The sequence below is a fragment of the Oryx dammah genome, unplaced genomic scaffold (assembly GCF_014754425.2).
Source record: "Oryx dammah isolate SB20612 unplaced genomic scaffold, SCBI_Odam_1.1 HiC_scaffold_14, whole genome shotgun sequence".
NCBI lineage: Eukaryota > Metazoa > Chordata > Mammalia > Artiodactyla > Bovidae > Oryx > Oryx dammah.
Window position 1 is genome coordinate 21,533,823 of NW_024070198.1, and position 13,215 is coordinate 21,547,037.

Here is a 13,215-nt window from a genome sequence, read left to right on the forward strand (position 1 = left end):
TGAATCTCGAGGGCACTTTATTGGGCCTCTGGGCCTTCAAACACTGTCCTCGTCGATCCTGGGGTGCCCCCTCCCCACACTGCCAGCTGCACTGCAAGGGAGGTGGGTGGAGGAAGCACCCCTGGAGCAGCTTGTTTGCTCTGAAGGGTCTTGGGTGATGCTGGGCCACAGTATTGTGTCTCGCCCCTACAGCCCCCATCCCACCCCCAGTAGCTAGACCCTCCTTGGGGTAGAGAAGTGGGGATGCCTGGGCCTCCAAAGCAGGAAGCTGGCCCCAAGCCAGGCCAGTTCCTGCCTAAAATGGGGCAGGGAGCCATGTGCACAGCTCTTCAGGGGCAATGGTGAGGCAGACAGGGTAACACCTGACCCTGCTGCAGAGAGGGCCAGGCCGTCCTGGGAGCCAGGCTGGCCCTTCCCAAGCCCAGAGGAGCCAGTGGTTGGCGCAGTGAGGTTCAGCCTGCTGAGGCTGCCTGAACGGCCAAGGTGGGCAACCAGGTCACCAGTCCCGCTCGGCAGGTTTTCGGTAGGGCAGGCCTAAGAACCTGAAGACATCCTTCTCAGTGGGGGTGGGCAGCACTTGGCCAGAGCCCACCTTGAGGCCTTGGGCACTGCGGACCACAGCTGTGCTGAGGGCATGCTCTGACAAGCTCATGCCCTTGGTCTTGGCCAGAGCCCGCATGGAGCGGTTGAAGTGGGCAGAGCCGGTGAAGTAGAGCAGGGCGCAAGCGAGCTCGCTGTAGGGAACGACGATGATGTCTAGTCGTCGGTGTCGCCGCCCTGGCCCCGGGAGCTGGCACACACCCAGGTACTTCTGCTGCTGGCCGTTCTCCTCGTGGCTCACCAGGTCATCCGTCAGGAACCCTGGCCCAACACAGGAGGGCGCTGGCAGTGCAGGAAGCCAGGGCCTGGGCTGCCCAGCCCAGGGCCGTCTAACCTCCCAGGCCTCTCCTGATTATTCCTGGGTCCTCTGTCCCCAGCCTGTCCATTTATTTGCAGGCTTTCTTCAGGCCTGTGTCCTTTTCTATAGACTATGCATAGTAACTCCTCCCCATGCCCACCCCCCCCCCACCCCCCCGGTCCGCTACACTGGGGGCATGGAAAGATCCGATGAACCCTTGACCTGCAGCACCTCTGGGAGGTGTGAGGAGCTGATTCATCTCTTCCCTGCAGTGGCTCTGGCCCCAGGGGAGAGGTGGGTTCTGGTGGAGCAGTCTCCCCTGCTTCCAGCCTAGAGATGGGAACCTTGAGGCTCTCCCGCCTGGGGGCCACCTTGCCCCCGCCCACCTGCTCACCTGGGGGTGGGGCTTATACCTTGCTGCCGGAGGCTGTCCAAGAGGCGGCTGAAAACGCCCTGGTGAGAGCGGCCATCCGGGTGGGTGAGCAGCACGTCCATGTCACCACAGGTTGCCTTTCCCCGACGGTATGAACCACATGCCAGGCACAGCAGCCCGGGGTTGAGGGCCTGAGCTGCTTCCCGGACCTGGGAGAGGACAGTGAAGAGGGTGAGGGCTGTGGGCCTTCCCTGTGGGAGGAGCTCACACGCGCCTTGGGTTCCAAGCTAATCCCTGGATGCAAGGTCCAGCCTGAGGGAGAGAGCCTCAAGGAACAGAAGAGGAACTCCATCCACCCTGGCGAGCAGTTCTCTAGCCTTGCCGGGACAGAAGAGAGGAAAATGCACTCACACCACTGGGTGCAGCCGAGGGAGAGAGAAGGCCATGCTCGGATTCTGAGGGAAGCTGTGGCTCTTTCCCTCTAGAGCTCTTCAAGAGCAGACAGACATACCTTCTCTGGGGTCTGCCCCAACCCATACACCCAAGTGTGTGAAGCCCCACTGAGCACAGAGGGCCAGGTGCCAAGGAGCCCTCAGCCAGGTCTCAGCAGCCCCAGGTATCTTTGGATGCAGAGCTAAATGCATAGTGTGTGAGTTGAGGCTTGAAGCCTGACAGGTTGGCAGGGTGCCCCTGGTCCAGGCCTCTGGGGAAATAGAACCCCAAAATATAACTGCATGTGTAGGGAAGGAAAGGAGAGAGCAAAGAGGGAGGGAAATCTTAGCCAATGGCCACATCCTTACTTGGAGGAATGGGGCTCGGTGTGGAGGGAGCTGAGGCGGAGGGATCATGGTGCACTGAGTGGGGGGGGACTGAGGGAGGTTAAGCCCATTAGTCTCCACACCAGAAACACTGAGGCCTTTCGTATGCGGATAGCTTCCCAGTCTGCACTGCAGGACACTGAGATTTCTGGGACCCTGGATACCTCAATTCTCCTGACAGGCAGGCTTTGCTAATCCCCTCAACCCCCTTCTTGAGAGTGTGGGAGGAGGCCTAGGATGAATAATCCCATCAAAACCTCCTAAAGCTGGAGACCTTAAATGGGGAGAGTGGGCCCTTCTGTTCCAGTGGGGAGCCACTTCTGTTCCAGTGGGTTGGGGCTGGAGGCTCGCTGGGGCATTCTCTGTGCCCAGATACCGTGGCTGAGTGACAGGTCATCACTGGCACTAAGGCCCAGTGATGGGTGGACAAAGGCGCTTGCCTGTCCATCTCACACCAGCCTCATAGTCATGTGACTGGGAGAAGAGCTGGAGGGTGATTTCAGCTAAGCTGGGCCAGTCTCCAGGGAGTCCTGCCGCATTAGAATCATAGGCCATAGTGAGCAAACCAGCCCCTAACCTTAACGCCAGCTGAACAAATGATACATCTCACGCTAAATGTACTCTAGTCTCCCTCTAATCTAGGTTTTACATGAATTTAACCCCTAACCCAACTCTAAACCAAACCCTAATCTTGGCCAAACCTTATTTCTAGGACAATCATAAATTTTAACTAAAAGCATCCAACACTAAGAAAACTCTACTTCTAATTCAGGTCTAACCTTAACTTGACTCTGGATCTAGCTTTCCTCTAACCCCAAACCTAATCCTACTGGCATTGTGCTTTTACACCAATTCTAACCCAAACCTTGAAGCAGCCTTCGGAGGGCTGCAGAAAGTATGTACTTCCGAAAAGAGATATACAACTTTGTGCATTTTCACAGATTGTGGACAGAAAAGAGTCCATGATTTTCATTAGGTTCTCAAAGAAGTTTGTGAGTCAAAAAATGTTAAGAACCTGTGCCCTGATCCACCCTACCCTAGCCCAGTTCAAATCCCAATATCTTCAAGTAGTTCTGACCGTAATCCAGCTTTGATCAAGCCCTGACATTAACCCAGTCCTAACACCATCTGGCACCTAAGCCAGGGCTAACTCTGCCTGATCCGAGACCCCTACCCCAGAGGGCTAGTGTGCAGCCCCTCCCTCCCTCAGCCAACTTGCTCTTTGCCCACTAGTTCCGGTTTCCAGTGGCCCACAGCTCCCTCTGCCTGCTGCGCCCCACTGCTGAGGGATCAGTAGTTCCTGGCTTTGAGCCAGGCCCTGACCCTAGAGCAATGGCTCTCCTCACTGCCCTGGGACACCTGCTTACTGTCTGCTCAATCTCTGCAGCCTCCTCCCTGGGCATGCGGTCTAGGAAGTCATCATAATGCTTCAGGCCAATGGCCTGCTGGGTAGTCAGACAGGCGTGGTTTCGGATGTCTTCTAAGCTCCGGAAACCCTGAAATAAAGAAGCCAGATGGGAAGGCTATGAGGATCCAGAACCAATGAAGAGACAGTGAACAAGCAGACACACAAGGTTTTCATCATCCCTAGACTCCAAGGAAAGCATGAGGCAGGAGCAAGCCCAGGGTCTGTAATCAGTGGGACTTGGGAAAGGCACGGGGCATGAAAGACACACCTCAGTCCAGCCCTGCCCCAATCCTAAAACACTCATTCATCATCTCATCAATCTGGGGGTGATTCTGGGCATGGCTGGGTTTGGGAACCACTGTCCTGGATTCTCAGCCCCTAGGTCTGGTCTGCTCAGGAAGGCCCTTGTTTTTCTGGGGGACAGAGAAATATACTTCTTGTCTCTGCCTACACCACAGACTAAGCCTCAAGGATACCAAACAGGGTAGTTCTGAGAGGCAAGAGAGGGATCTGCATGGGCCCTGGTCCCTTTGAGAAGTGATCCCTCTCTAGTCTGGGTTCATTCTCATCAAAGCGTAGGGCGAGAGAACTGTGGGACAGGAGCTCTAAGATACAGTGAAACTGAAGTGGGGGCTAGGACAGGGTGTGACCTGATGGTACCACATCTGGGCAGTCTTGGTTCCGGCTCCCCAGATGTTGGAGAAGAGCTCTAAGACAGGCACGCTTTCGCTGATGTGGTCCAGCTTCCGCAGATGCCCGCTCTCCAGGATCTCGACAATCTTCTCAGCCATCCGCTTTCCAATCCCAGGGATGCCAAAAGCCTCCTAGAGGAAGAGGAGGCAGAGGCAGGAAGGAAAGGTGAGAAGGAAGGAAAGGTGAAAAGATGGGAGGAGTAGAGTGGGCAGTGGGGAAACTGACTCCTTTAGCAGATATCGTGAGTAAAATCCAGTCTGGTTGGTGGGCAACTGATAGCTGTGTAAAGCCTGGGCACAGCTGAAGATGAGAAGTCTGACTGGAGTGGGCTGGGTAACTTGTCTGCTGGTTCCCTACGGGATGGAGCTCAGCACAGGCAGCAGAGGAAGGGTAGCAGTGATGATACTGGGCAGCATTACCACAGCAGGGGGGCCAGTGTGAGGCTTTACCCTGTATCGGGTCCTGCACTACATGGGTCATCTCTTTGAGTCCTCACAGGAACACTGTGTTTGTTACTATTCTTAGTTCCTTTTTACTCATGAGGAGACTGATGCTCAGAGGATTTGAATAACTGGCTTAAAGTCAGGCAGTTAGTGAATAATGGGAACCAGAATTCAAACTCTGGCCTGTTGATCTTCAGAGACTAAACTTTTAAGCAACTTATTACGGAAAAACTCAAAAGTAAAAGAGTATACTGGACCCCACAGACCCAACACCCAGCTTTTGTAATTATCAAGATTTTTGCCAAGCTGCTTTCATTAACCTCCCTGTTTTTTTCTTTTGTGAAAGTCCAAGACATCAGAAAATGTTAAGCCCTCCACCTGACCCCCACTACAGAAGACCCCCACCCAGGCCCCCACATGTCCTCCCCTGGCCCCCAGGTACCTGGTAGGAGCTGACAGGCTTGTGGAAGCTCTTCAGGGCATTGATGGCCTTGGCATAGCCCAGGGCCCTCCACTTGTCTCCCTGAACGCTGTAGGCTTTGGCCAGTACTTCCAGCTTCTCTGTGATATGGGGGTTGTAGTTGATTGCCTTCTGGCTTGAAGGCTGTGCACAGACCCACTTATCCAGGCCCTTGGGGGCTGGGCTAGGATCATCATCTCCCTCAAAGAGGGTGGGGTAGCGGCCGCTGATCAGGGCTTCCAGATCAGCAGCACTAACCTGGGTCTCTTCCCCATCACTGGTTTCACCATCAGAGCTGGTCTTGAGATAGGGAAGGAGAAGAGACAGTAAGCTCCTGCTGCCCATGAAGAGGGCTCCTTCGAGGTGGGGGCTGAGTTTCCTAGTCAGACCCAAGTATGATGCTGGGTTTTCTGCAACAGACCTGGATCTCCTTAAGTGTGGGGCCGTGTTCCACCTGGCTTCCCCTAGTGCCCAGCCCTAGGATCCCCAGTGAAATGTGGTAGATAGGCAAATACAGGAGTGATGAGTGCTGGGAAGAATTAAAAGACTTCTCAATAAAGACAGCCCTCCTCTCTCAGAGGCCTGGAACTTTCTGAACACCAGGCTCTCCCTGTTTCTGTGATCTAGTTCCCAGGAGAAGGGAGCCATGGGGGCTGGGAGGCTCCTGACCTGGGCTTGGATGCTTGCAACCGCATCTGCCCTCCAAGAAGGAGATACAGGTCTGGTGAGAGGTCGGGAAGGAGACAGGGCTGTCCTGGGCTGAGCCTCACCGGCTCCAGGAGGCGTAAAAGAGACTTGGTCTGCCTTGCTGAGCTGTGCTTGATCCAGGTACCTGCAGGATGGTGATGGCAGGTTAAGACACCAAAGTCTCACCCCATATCTGTTTCCAATCCTTCTCGACTCTGAAATCTTTTTTTAAACGTGTCTAATTAAGACAATGAGAGTTTAATAGCTCAAGAAAACATTTAAGGAAAGACTAGGACCAGCCCACCTCTTGGGGGTGAAGATGCCGAATCCTGCTGTGTCCACCAGCCTTCTCTCCTGCAGGCACAAGCTCAGCCAGGCTGACTTCACCAGCTGAGCACCTGGGGGCAGCTGGGGCAGTCTAAGGAGGCGGAGGGCTCGCTCACAGTCCATGCCTTCATCCACCACAATGTGAGTGACCCCTGGGGCCTGAGCAGGGCATATCTGGCCACCATGCTGGACAATCTGCTTCTCAAAGAGTTCTGCCCGGGCTCTCCCAATGCCGGTGGGCACAATGTGTACCCGCAAGGAGCTCAGCCACTCTGTGGAGGGGGCATCCAGACGCCTGCTGTCATACTCTCAGACATGATCTGAATGAACCCTTCACAGTCCCCTTCCCCCAGTCATTTTCCACCCTGCCTTCTGGGGATTCCACCACAGTATACAGTTAATTTCCTCATGGGCCATCGCCTGATGTAACGGGCAAAGATTCTGATACGTCCTGTTCCCTGATGTAACCTAGAACTGTGTCTGGCAAATTGCAGGGAGCCTATAACTCACTTCATTTGATCATTTATTCTTTAAACACATATTAATAGACACTTATTATGTATCAGGCACAAGGCACATGCTTTGCTACTACAGGCCTCACAGTCTAATAGATTCCCCTCTCCCAACCCGGCCTACCATGTAAGTTTTTGCCATCTATTTGTCACTTTCGCTGCAAAATAGCATAACTCTGGGGACCTGAGAAGGATCCCCTCCCCTCACCAGCAGGCAGCTTCCTAGAGGAAAGGATCCTATCAGTCATTTCCTTAGGGACCAGGGAGTATTTTCTGATTTATAGAGGCCTCAGCGTGTGGTAGAAGATGAAACAGCAAGTCACCTGTCAAAGACTGGGGACCAAGTTTAGGACAAGGGAGGTACAAACAAACCTGCAGGCTCTGGGTGGGCAGAGTCAGCTGTAATATCTGATTCTGGGCATGAAAGATGTAAGAAGCCTGAGGCTCAAGCACATGAGGGTCCTCAGGGTGGGTCCACTCACCTCCTGCTTCTTCTCTGTCTTCCCTCTTGGGAATCTTTGCAAGAGTTTTTGATGATGGATTGGTGTGAATTTTCTTCCGCTTGGGAAATGCCTTCAAGATGCCCCTGGGGTCCATTGAGGTATGGCTGGATCCTAGCCTTTCTGTTGGAGGGTTGATCAGGGCAGTTGTCATGTGCAACCCAGACTTGGGGCTCCCCAACCCCTCTATGAAGGTGGGGTCTCTACTGACAACAGTTTGGGGACAGTAGCCAAGTTCCCAGGAGTCTCACAAAACCCAACTAAACTTGGCTTAGCCTAGCTCTCCTCCTGGACAAAGGAGCCTGGTGGGCTACAGTTCACAGGGCCACAAAGAGTCAGACACTACTGAAGTGAAGGCATGCACAATCACCAGTCTTTCAGGATACTGGGGAGAAGAAGAAGAGTGGAAATATCCAGGGAACTTTTGAAGGGGGAACAAATGACATCATGGGCTTCCCCGGTGGCTCAGATGGTAAAGAATCTGCCTGCAATGTGGGAAACGGGAGTTTGATCCTCAGGTCCGGAAGATCTCCAGGAGAAGGGAATGGCTATCCACTTCTTGCCCTGAGAATTCCATGGTCAGAAGAGCCTGATGGGCTACAGTCCATGGGGTCCAAAGAGTCAGACAGCACTCAGCGACTAACACTTTCACTTTCAAAGGGTATCATTCCTCAGGGGGCTGCTTTGAAGATTAACTGTGCAGTATCTGCTCCTGCTGCATCCCACTTGCAAAAAGCTTTACGAAAACGAGATGCCAGACTAGGAACGGGCTCCATCTTTAGGAAAGACTTGGGCTTCCAAAAGGAGTGGGGATTGGTGGTAAGGGCGAGGGGGAACCTGTATATCTTTCTCTACCCCCATCACAGGCCCGCAGAGGAAAACGGGGAGGGTGGGGGTGGCTGGTGGAGTTTAGGGAACCCGGGTGGGGAACGCCCTGCACCTGCTCTGGTCTTGGACCTCTCGGCAGCGGGACGCGCAGGCCCGCAGCTGCGGGGAGACGCACGACTGCAGCAGGTGTGGGGCGCCTTCCGGGACTGGGGAGTGTTGGCCTCACAGCTGCGGGTGGAGAAGACGCTGGCAGGTGTGAGGCACTCGCCCCGTACCGCAGCTGCCGCGCGCCAGGGACTCCCGGGGTGGGGCTAGAGGAGAGCTGGACTGTCCGGATCCTGTCCTGAGGATTCCTCCCCACTCCCCAGATTTGGCACAGAATAGGGTCAACTCCGGACCCGACGGGTCACCGGGGATGGACAGGCATAAACTACTTACCAGAGCAGCCAATGAGAGCAGACGGAGGGCGCGGGGTTCGCGGGGTGGGAACAGGCCAATGCCCAGAACATCTTCCGGGTCATACGGAAGTGACCCTAGGCGGAACGGTTGCCATGGCAGTGGCCAGGCACGCGGCTCGTTGGATGGAAGATGGCGGTGACCGGCTGGCTGGAGAGTCTGCGGGCGGCAGAGAAGACGGCGCTGCTGCAAGACGGTAACTCGAGGCCCGCCTCCCTCCCCCGAGAGCACCTTGTTCTTTTCCACCAGGGTCCAGCCCTCTGCGCTGGCGGCCCCCGGGACGGACCCAGCCCGGAGGGTAAGGCTGGAAGGTCCCAGCCTCCTGCCAGGGCAAGTTCTGCATTTGCAGATGAAGAAACTGAGGCTCATATAGATGAGGCGACTGGAACACCCTTCTCTGAACACCCCTAGTTTCCTCCACACTACCTTGCTCCTCTCTGCGTTTTGTTACTAATAAATAATTCTTTTCATGTTCACTATGTCATTTGCTTCTCACCGCAGTCCCGAGAGGCTGTTTTCCACTTTGTTTTACAGAAGAGGAAACTGAAATCCAAGATTTTAGGTCGGCTGCAGCTCCCTCAGTCAGTCAGTGGTAAAAGTGGACCCTGACCTGGGATCCCGTGAACCCCAGTCGAGATTCTATTGCTGAAAGCTGCCTGGTGTCATAGAGACGCAGGACACCTGCGCTGTAGTTAGGACTTTGCCTTTAATTTGGCGTGGGCTCCCCAGTCGGCTTCTTATATTTGAACCTCACTTTCCTCATCTGTAAAATGATGTGAATTGATTATCTCTGTTATCTCTGAGGTCCTTTGCACTTGTAATGTTATGTTCGTAAGTGAACTTCTAAATGTTCCTTGGGTCTTCAAAGTAGAGACAAAGCAACTCCTCCCGCCCCACTCCACCCCCTCCCACTTCCCCCATTCCTGCTGGTCCTGGAAGAGGTAGACACAGGGGTATGGAATTCTTTCTTCCACCCTAGGATTGTCCAGTGCTTGACGGTCCCTTCCTGGACCCACTTGGCAGCCAGAATGAATTCGGTCTGAATTCCTTGTAGCTTTTAGGAAATTGGCAGGGACTGAAATCCACAGGTAGAGGCCAGTCAAGAAAGCTTGGAAAGTGAAATCAGCTGGTCATTTGCTCATTTATTCAGGCAACATTTAGGGATGCTTTTACTATGTGTCAGGTTGTGTGCTAGAGCAGATAGAAAAAGACATGTCTCAGGAGTTCCCATAGTGGTCAAGAAAAAAAAGGTAAATAAATGAGAGTGTATGTGTTAAGTAGAAGTTGGACTTTTCTATAGAATGCCATGAGAGCACAGAGGTGAAGATGGTTCTCTCAGGAAGATCTGACAGAACAGGTGATGTTCATGGGCCCTAAAGGATAAATAGGTGTTCGCTAAGTGGAGAAGAGCGGATAGTTATTCCACCAAGAGTAACTCACATGTGAAAACACAGAAGTGTGAAAGTGTGTGGATGATTTCTAGGGGCATAACAAATCATTTAGTGAGGCTGAAGCCTTGACCCAGTCAGTCCTAATATCTACCTACACTTTGTCAGGTCCTGGGTACTAGGATGCAAGAGTCAATAAAAGGTCCCTTTTCTCAAAGAGTGTTAAGGGGAAATGGTAGAACATGAAAAGAAATTGCAGAAAAGTTGGAGTTGTGATAGAGCTCCTTTGCCAAACTAAAGATTTTGAACATTATCTCATAGGAGGGTGGGATTTGTTTTTATTGTAAGAAGTACATATAGTTACCATCTTAGCCTTTTTTAAGTGTAGTTTTCTGGCATTAAGTATATTCACATGGTTGTGCCCCCATTGCCACTATCCGTCTCCAAAACATTCATCTTCAGCTGAAACTCCATACCCATTAACTACTAACTCCTCAGCTGAGACTCTTAGCCATTAAACACTACTCCTCAGTCTCCTTACCTTCGGCCCTTGGCAATCACCATTCTACTTTCTATCTTCACGAGTTTGGTTACAGCACGGACCTCATAGAAGTGGAGTATACAGCATTCGTTGTTCTGTGACTGGCTTATTTCACTTAGCATAATGTCTTCAAAGTTTATCCATGTCGTTGCATGTGGAAAGGAGGAAATGTCATTTGTTGCATGAGGAAATTTTGATTCCCTCCCTTTTTAAAGCTGAATAACATTCTTCCATTGTATGTATGAAGATACCACATTTTGTTTATCGACTGGTGGGTCAGTGGACACTGGAGTTGCTTCCACTTGTTAAAAAATTAATTTTATTAATTTTTATTGGCGTATAGTTGCTTAACAATGTTGTATTTGTGTCTCCTGTACAGCAAAGTGAAATCAGCTGTACATGTATTCCCTCACTTTTGGATTTCCTTCCCATTTAGGTCACCACAGAGCGTTCTGTAGAGTTCCCTGTGCATACAGTAGGTTTTCATTAGTTATCTATTTTCGCATAGTATCAGTAATATATACATATGTCAAATCTAACCTCCCAACTCCTCCCCAGTCCCCCCTTGATATCCATACATTTGTTCTCTATGTCTGTGTCTCTACTTCTGCTTTGCAAAAGCGTGTGTGTGTGCTCAGTTGCTCAGTCATGTCCAACTCTTTGCAACCCCATGGACTATAGCCCACCAAGCTCTTCTGTCCGTGGAATTTTTCAGGCCAGAATGCTGGAGTGGGTTGCCATTTTCTCCTCCCAGGGATCTTCCAAACCCAAGGATTGAACTGGTGTCTTCTGTGTTAGCAGGTGGAGTCTTTACCACTGATTCTCATGGGAAGCCCTGCTTTGCAAATAAGATCGTCTATACCATTTTTCGATATTCCACATATATGCATTAAATACATATTTCCTCTTTCTAACTTCACTCTGTATGACAGTCTCTAGCTCCATCCAGGTCTCTGTCAATGACCCAGTTGTGTTCCTTTTTGTGGTTAATATTCCAATGTATAGATGTACCACATCTGGTTTTTTTAAAAAAAACTTTTGAAACGATTTATTTTGGACTGTGCTGGTTCTTTGCTGCTGCACGCGGGATTTCTCTACTGATAATTAGGACGATCGCGGGCTGCTCTCTAGCCACGGTGCACAGACTTCTCGGACCGTAGATTCTGTTGTGGAGCAAGGCTCCAGCGCCCTCAGGCTTCATTAGCTGTGGCATGTGAGCTTAGTTGCTTTGCGACAGTGTGGAATCTTCCCAGATCAGGGATCAGACTTGTGTCCCCTGCACTGGCAGGCAGATTCTTAATCACTGGACCACCAATGACGCCCCTGTGCCATATCTTCATCCACTCCTCTGCTGATGGGCATTTAGGTTGCTTCCATGTACTGGCTATTGTAAACAGTGCTGCAGTGAACATTGGAGTACGTGTGTCTTTTTGGATTAGTTTTTTCCAGGTATGTGCCCAGTAATGGGATTCCTGGGTCATATGGTAGTTCTGTTTTTAGTTTTTTAAGGAACCTCCATACTGTTCTCCTTAGTGACTGTATCAGTTTACATTCCCGCCAACAGTGCATGAGGGTTCCCTTCTCTCTACCCTCTCTCCAGTGTTTCTTGTTTGATGATGGCCATTATGACTGGTGTGAGGTGGTACCTTATTGTAGCTTTGACTTGCATTTCTCTGATAGTAATGCTGAGTATCTTTTTATGTGTTTGTTGGCCTTCTATGTGCCTTCTTTGGATAAATGTCTATTCAGGGCTTCCATCCATTTTTTGATTGGGTTGTTTTTTTGCTATTGAGCTGCATGAGTTGCTTATATATTTTGGAGGTTAATCATTTGTCACTTCATTTCCAAATGTGAATATTTTCACCCATTCTGAGGGTTGTCTTTTCATCTTGTTTATGGTTTCCTTTTCTGTGCAAAAGCTTTTAAGTTTAATTAGGTCTTTTTGTTTTTATTTATTTCTGTTTTTGTTTTTGTTCTTATTTTTGTTTTTATTCTTATTACCCAAGGAAGTGGGTTACTTCCACTTTTTTTTAAACCATAAATAACTACTGCCGTGAACATGTGTGCAAGTATCTATTCTAGTCCCTGCCTTTCACTTCCTTTAGTCGAAGGACAGTGTTCAAACAAATATTTCATCAACCAGGATTTTGGTAAGTTTTTTTGTTAGTGATATCACAAAACAACATTGTTTGTTTTTTCTCTCCCTAATCAAAACTTTAAAAAGAAAATAAAAAGCCCTAATGTGTGAATATGCCTTGTTAGACCACTCCTGGAGATCTACCCTCCTGATGTGTATGTGAGTGGGCAGAGGATGTGGCTATCTGCCCACCAAGAATCACTTCTCTTGATAATGAGAACCCAGTACACTTTTCCATAAATCATTATTTTTTCTGTTGCAAATTGTTGATTTATTCAATGATTGCTATTCCTGGTAATCCCATTATTTGCAGGAGGTGGACATCAGTATGTTACAAGTTTTTTAGAGAAATTAAAACCAGAAAAAAGTGAAGAGTACATTGTATGTGAGGTCAGTGTTTTATGATACTTGATATGATACATGCAACACATATAGACACATACATATAGACACACAAATACACATATGATAGATTACATATATACTGGATTGTGATCTACATCTTATTTCTTACCCTAGGTCCCATTCAGAAAGTTTGACAATCATTGGTCTAGAGAAACTGACTCTTTGTGAGCTCTGCGGTATCTTTCATAAATAATTTATTTTCATTGTGGAAATATGAAAAATAAACAAGTCACCCGTAATCCTCCCATGTGGAGATAATAACAATTGACATTTTCATACAGAAACATCCGTATGTGAGCATACAAGCTCACACACACATATTTTTTCTTTCACCAAAATAT

At 50.1% G+C, this 13,215-nt stretch overlaps 2 protein-coding genes across 4 annotated transcripts in view; one reads left to right on the plus strand and one right to left on the minus strand.

Annotated features, from left to right (window-relative positions):
* On the minus strand, positions 1-8,506 carry POLL (DNA polymerase lambda). 3 transcript variants are annotated; one of them, XM_040254226.1, is made up of 9 exons: positions 8,386-8,506; positions 7,102-7,242; positions 6,085-6,379; positions 5,763-5,925; positions 5,076-5,393; positions 4,148-4,321; positions 3,457-3,585; positions 1,312-1,480; positions 1-861 (listed from the first exon to the last, which is right to left on the minus strand). In XM_040254226.1, exons 2-9 carry the CDS (start codon positions 7,214-7,216, stop codon positions 497-499), a joined length of 1,728 nt encoding a protein of 575 aa, XP_040110160.1. In that variant the 5' UTR covers positions 7,217-7,242; positions 8,386-8,506; the 3' UTR covers positions 1-496. The 3 variants fall into 3 exon arrangements, with proteins under 3 accessions (XP_040110160.1, XP_040110161.1, XP_040110162.1); XM_040254227.1 differs by lacking the exon at positions 8,386-8,506 and adding an exon at positions 8,060-8,357; XM_040254228.1 differs by lacking the exon at positions 6,085-6,379 and having other exon boundaries at positions 5,076-5,388.
* Positions 8,493-13,215, plus strand: part of DPCD (deleted in primary ciliary dyskinesia homolog (mouse)) — a 22,832-nt gene continuing 18,109 nt past the window's right edge. Inside the window, exon 1 of the mRNA XM_040254230.1 lies at positions 8,493-8,599. Within this exon, the coding sequence (XP_040110164.1) occupies positions 8,536-8,599 (64 nt within the window). The 5' untranslated portion in view covers positions 8,493-8,535. The remainder of the gene's footprint in view (positions 8,600-13,215) is intronic.

Excerpts from the sequence above, each read along its gene's own strand:
- POLL (XM_040254226.1), bottom strand. The coding sequence starts at position 7,216 with ATGGACCCCAGGGGCATCTTGAAGGCATTTCCCAAGCGGAAGAAAATT. Across the intron at positions 1,481-3,456 it reads CTGCAGAGATTGAGCAGACA|GTCCGGGAAGCAGCTCAGGC; the intron begins GTAAGCAGGTGT and ends GTCCTCTCCCAG. Across the intron at positions 862-1,311 it reads GGACAGCCTCCGGCAGCAAG|GGTTCCTGACGGATGACCTG; the intron begins GTATAAGCCCCA and ends GTGTTGGGCCAG.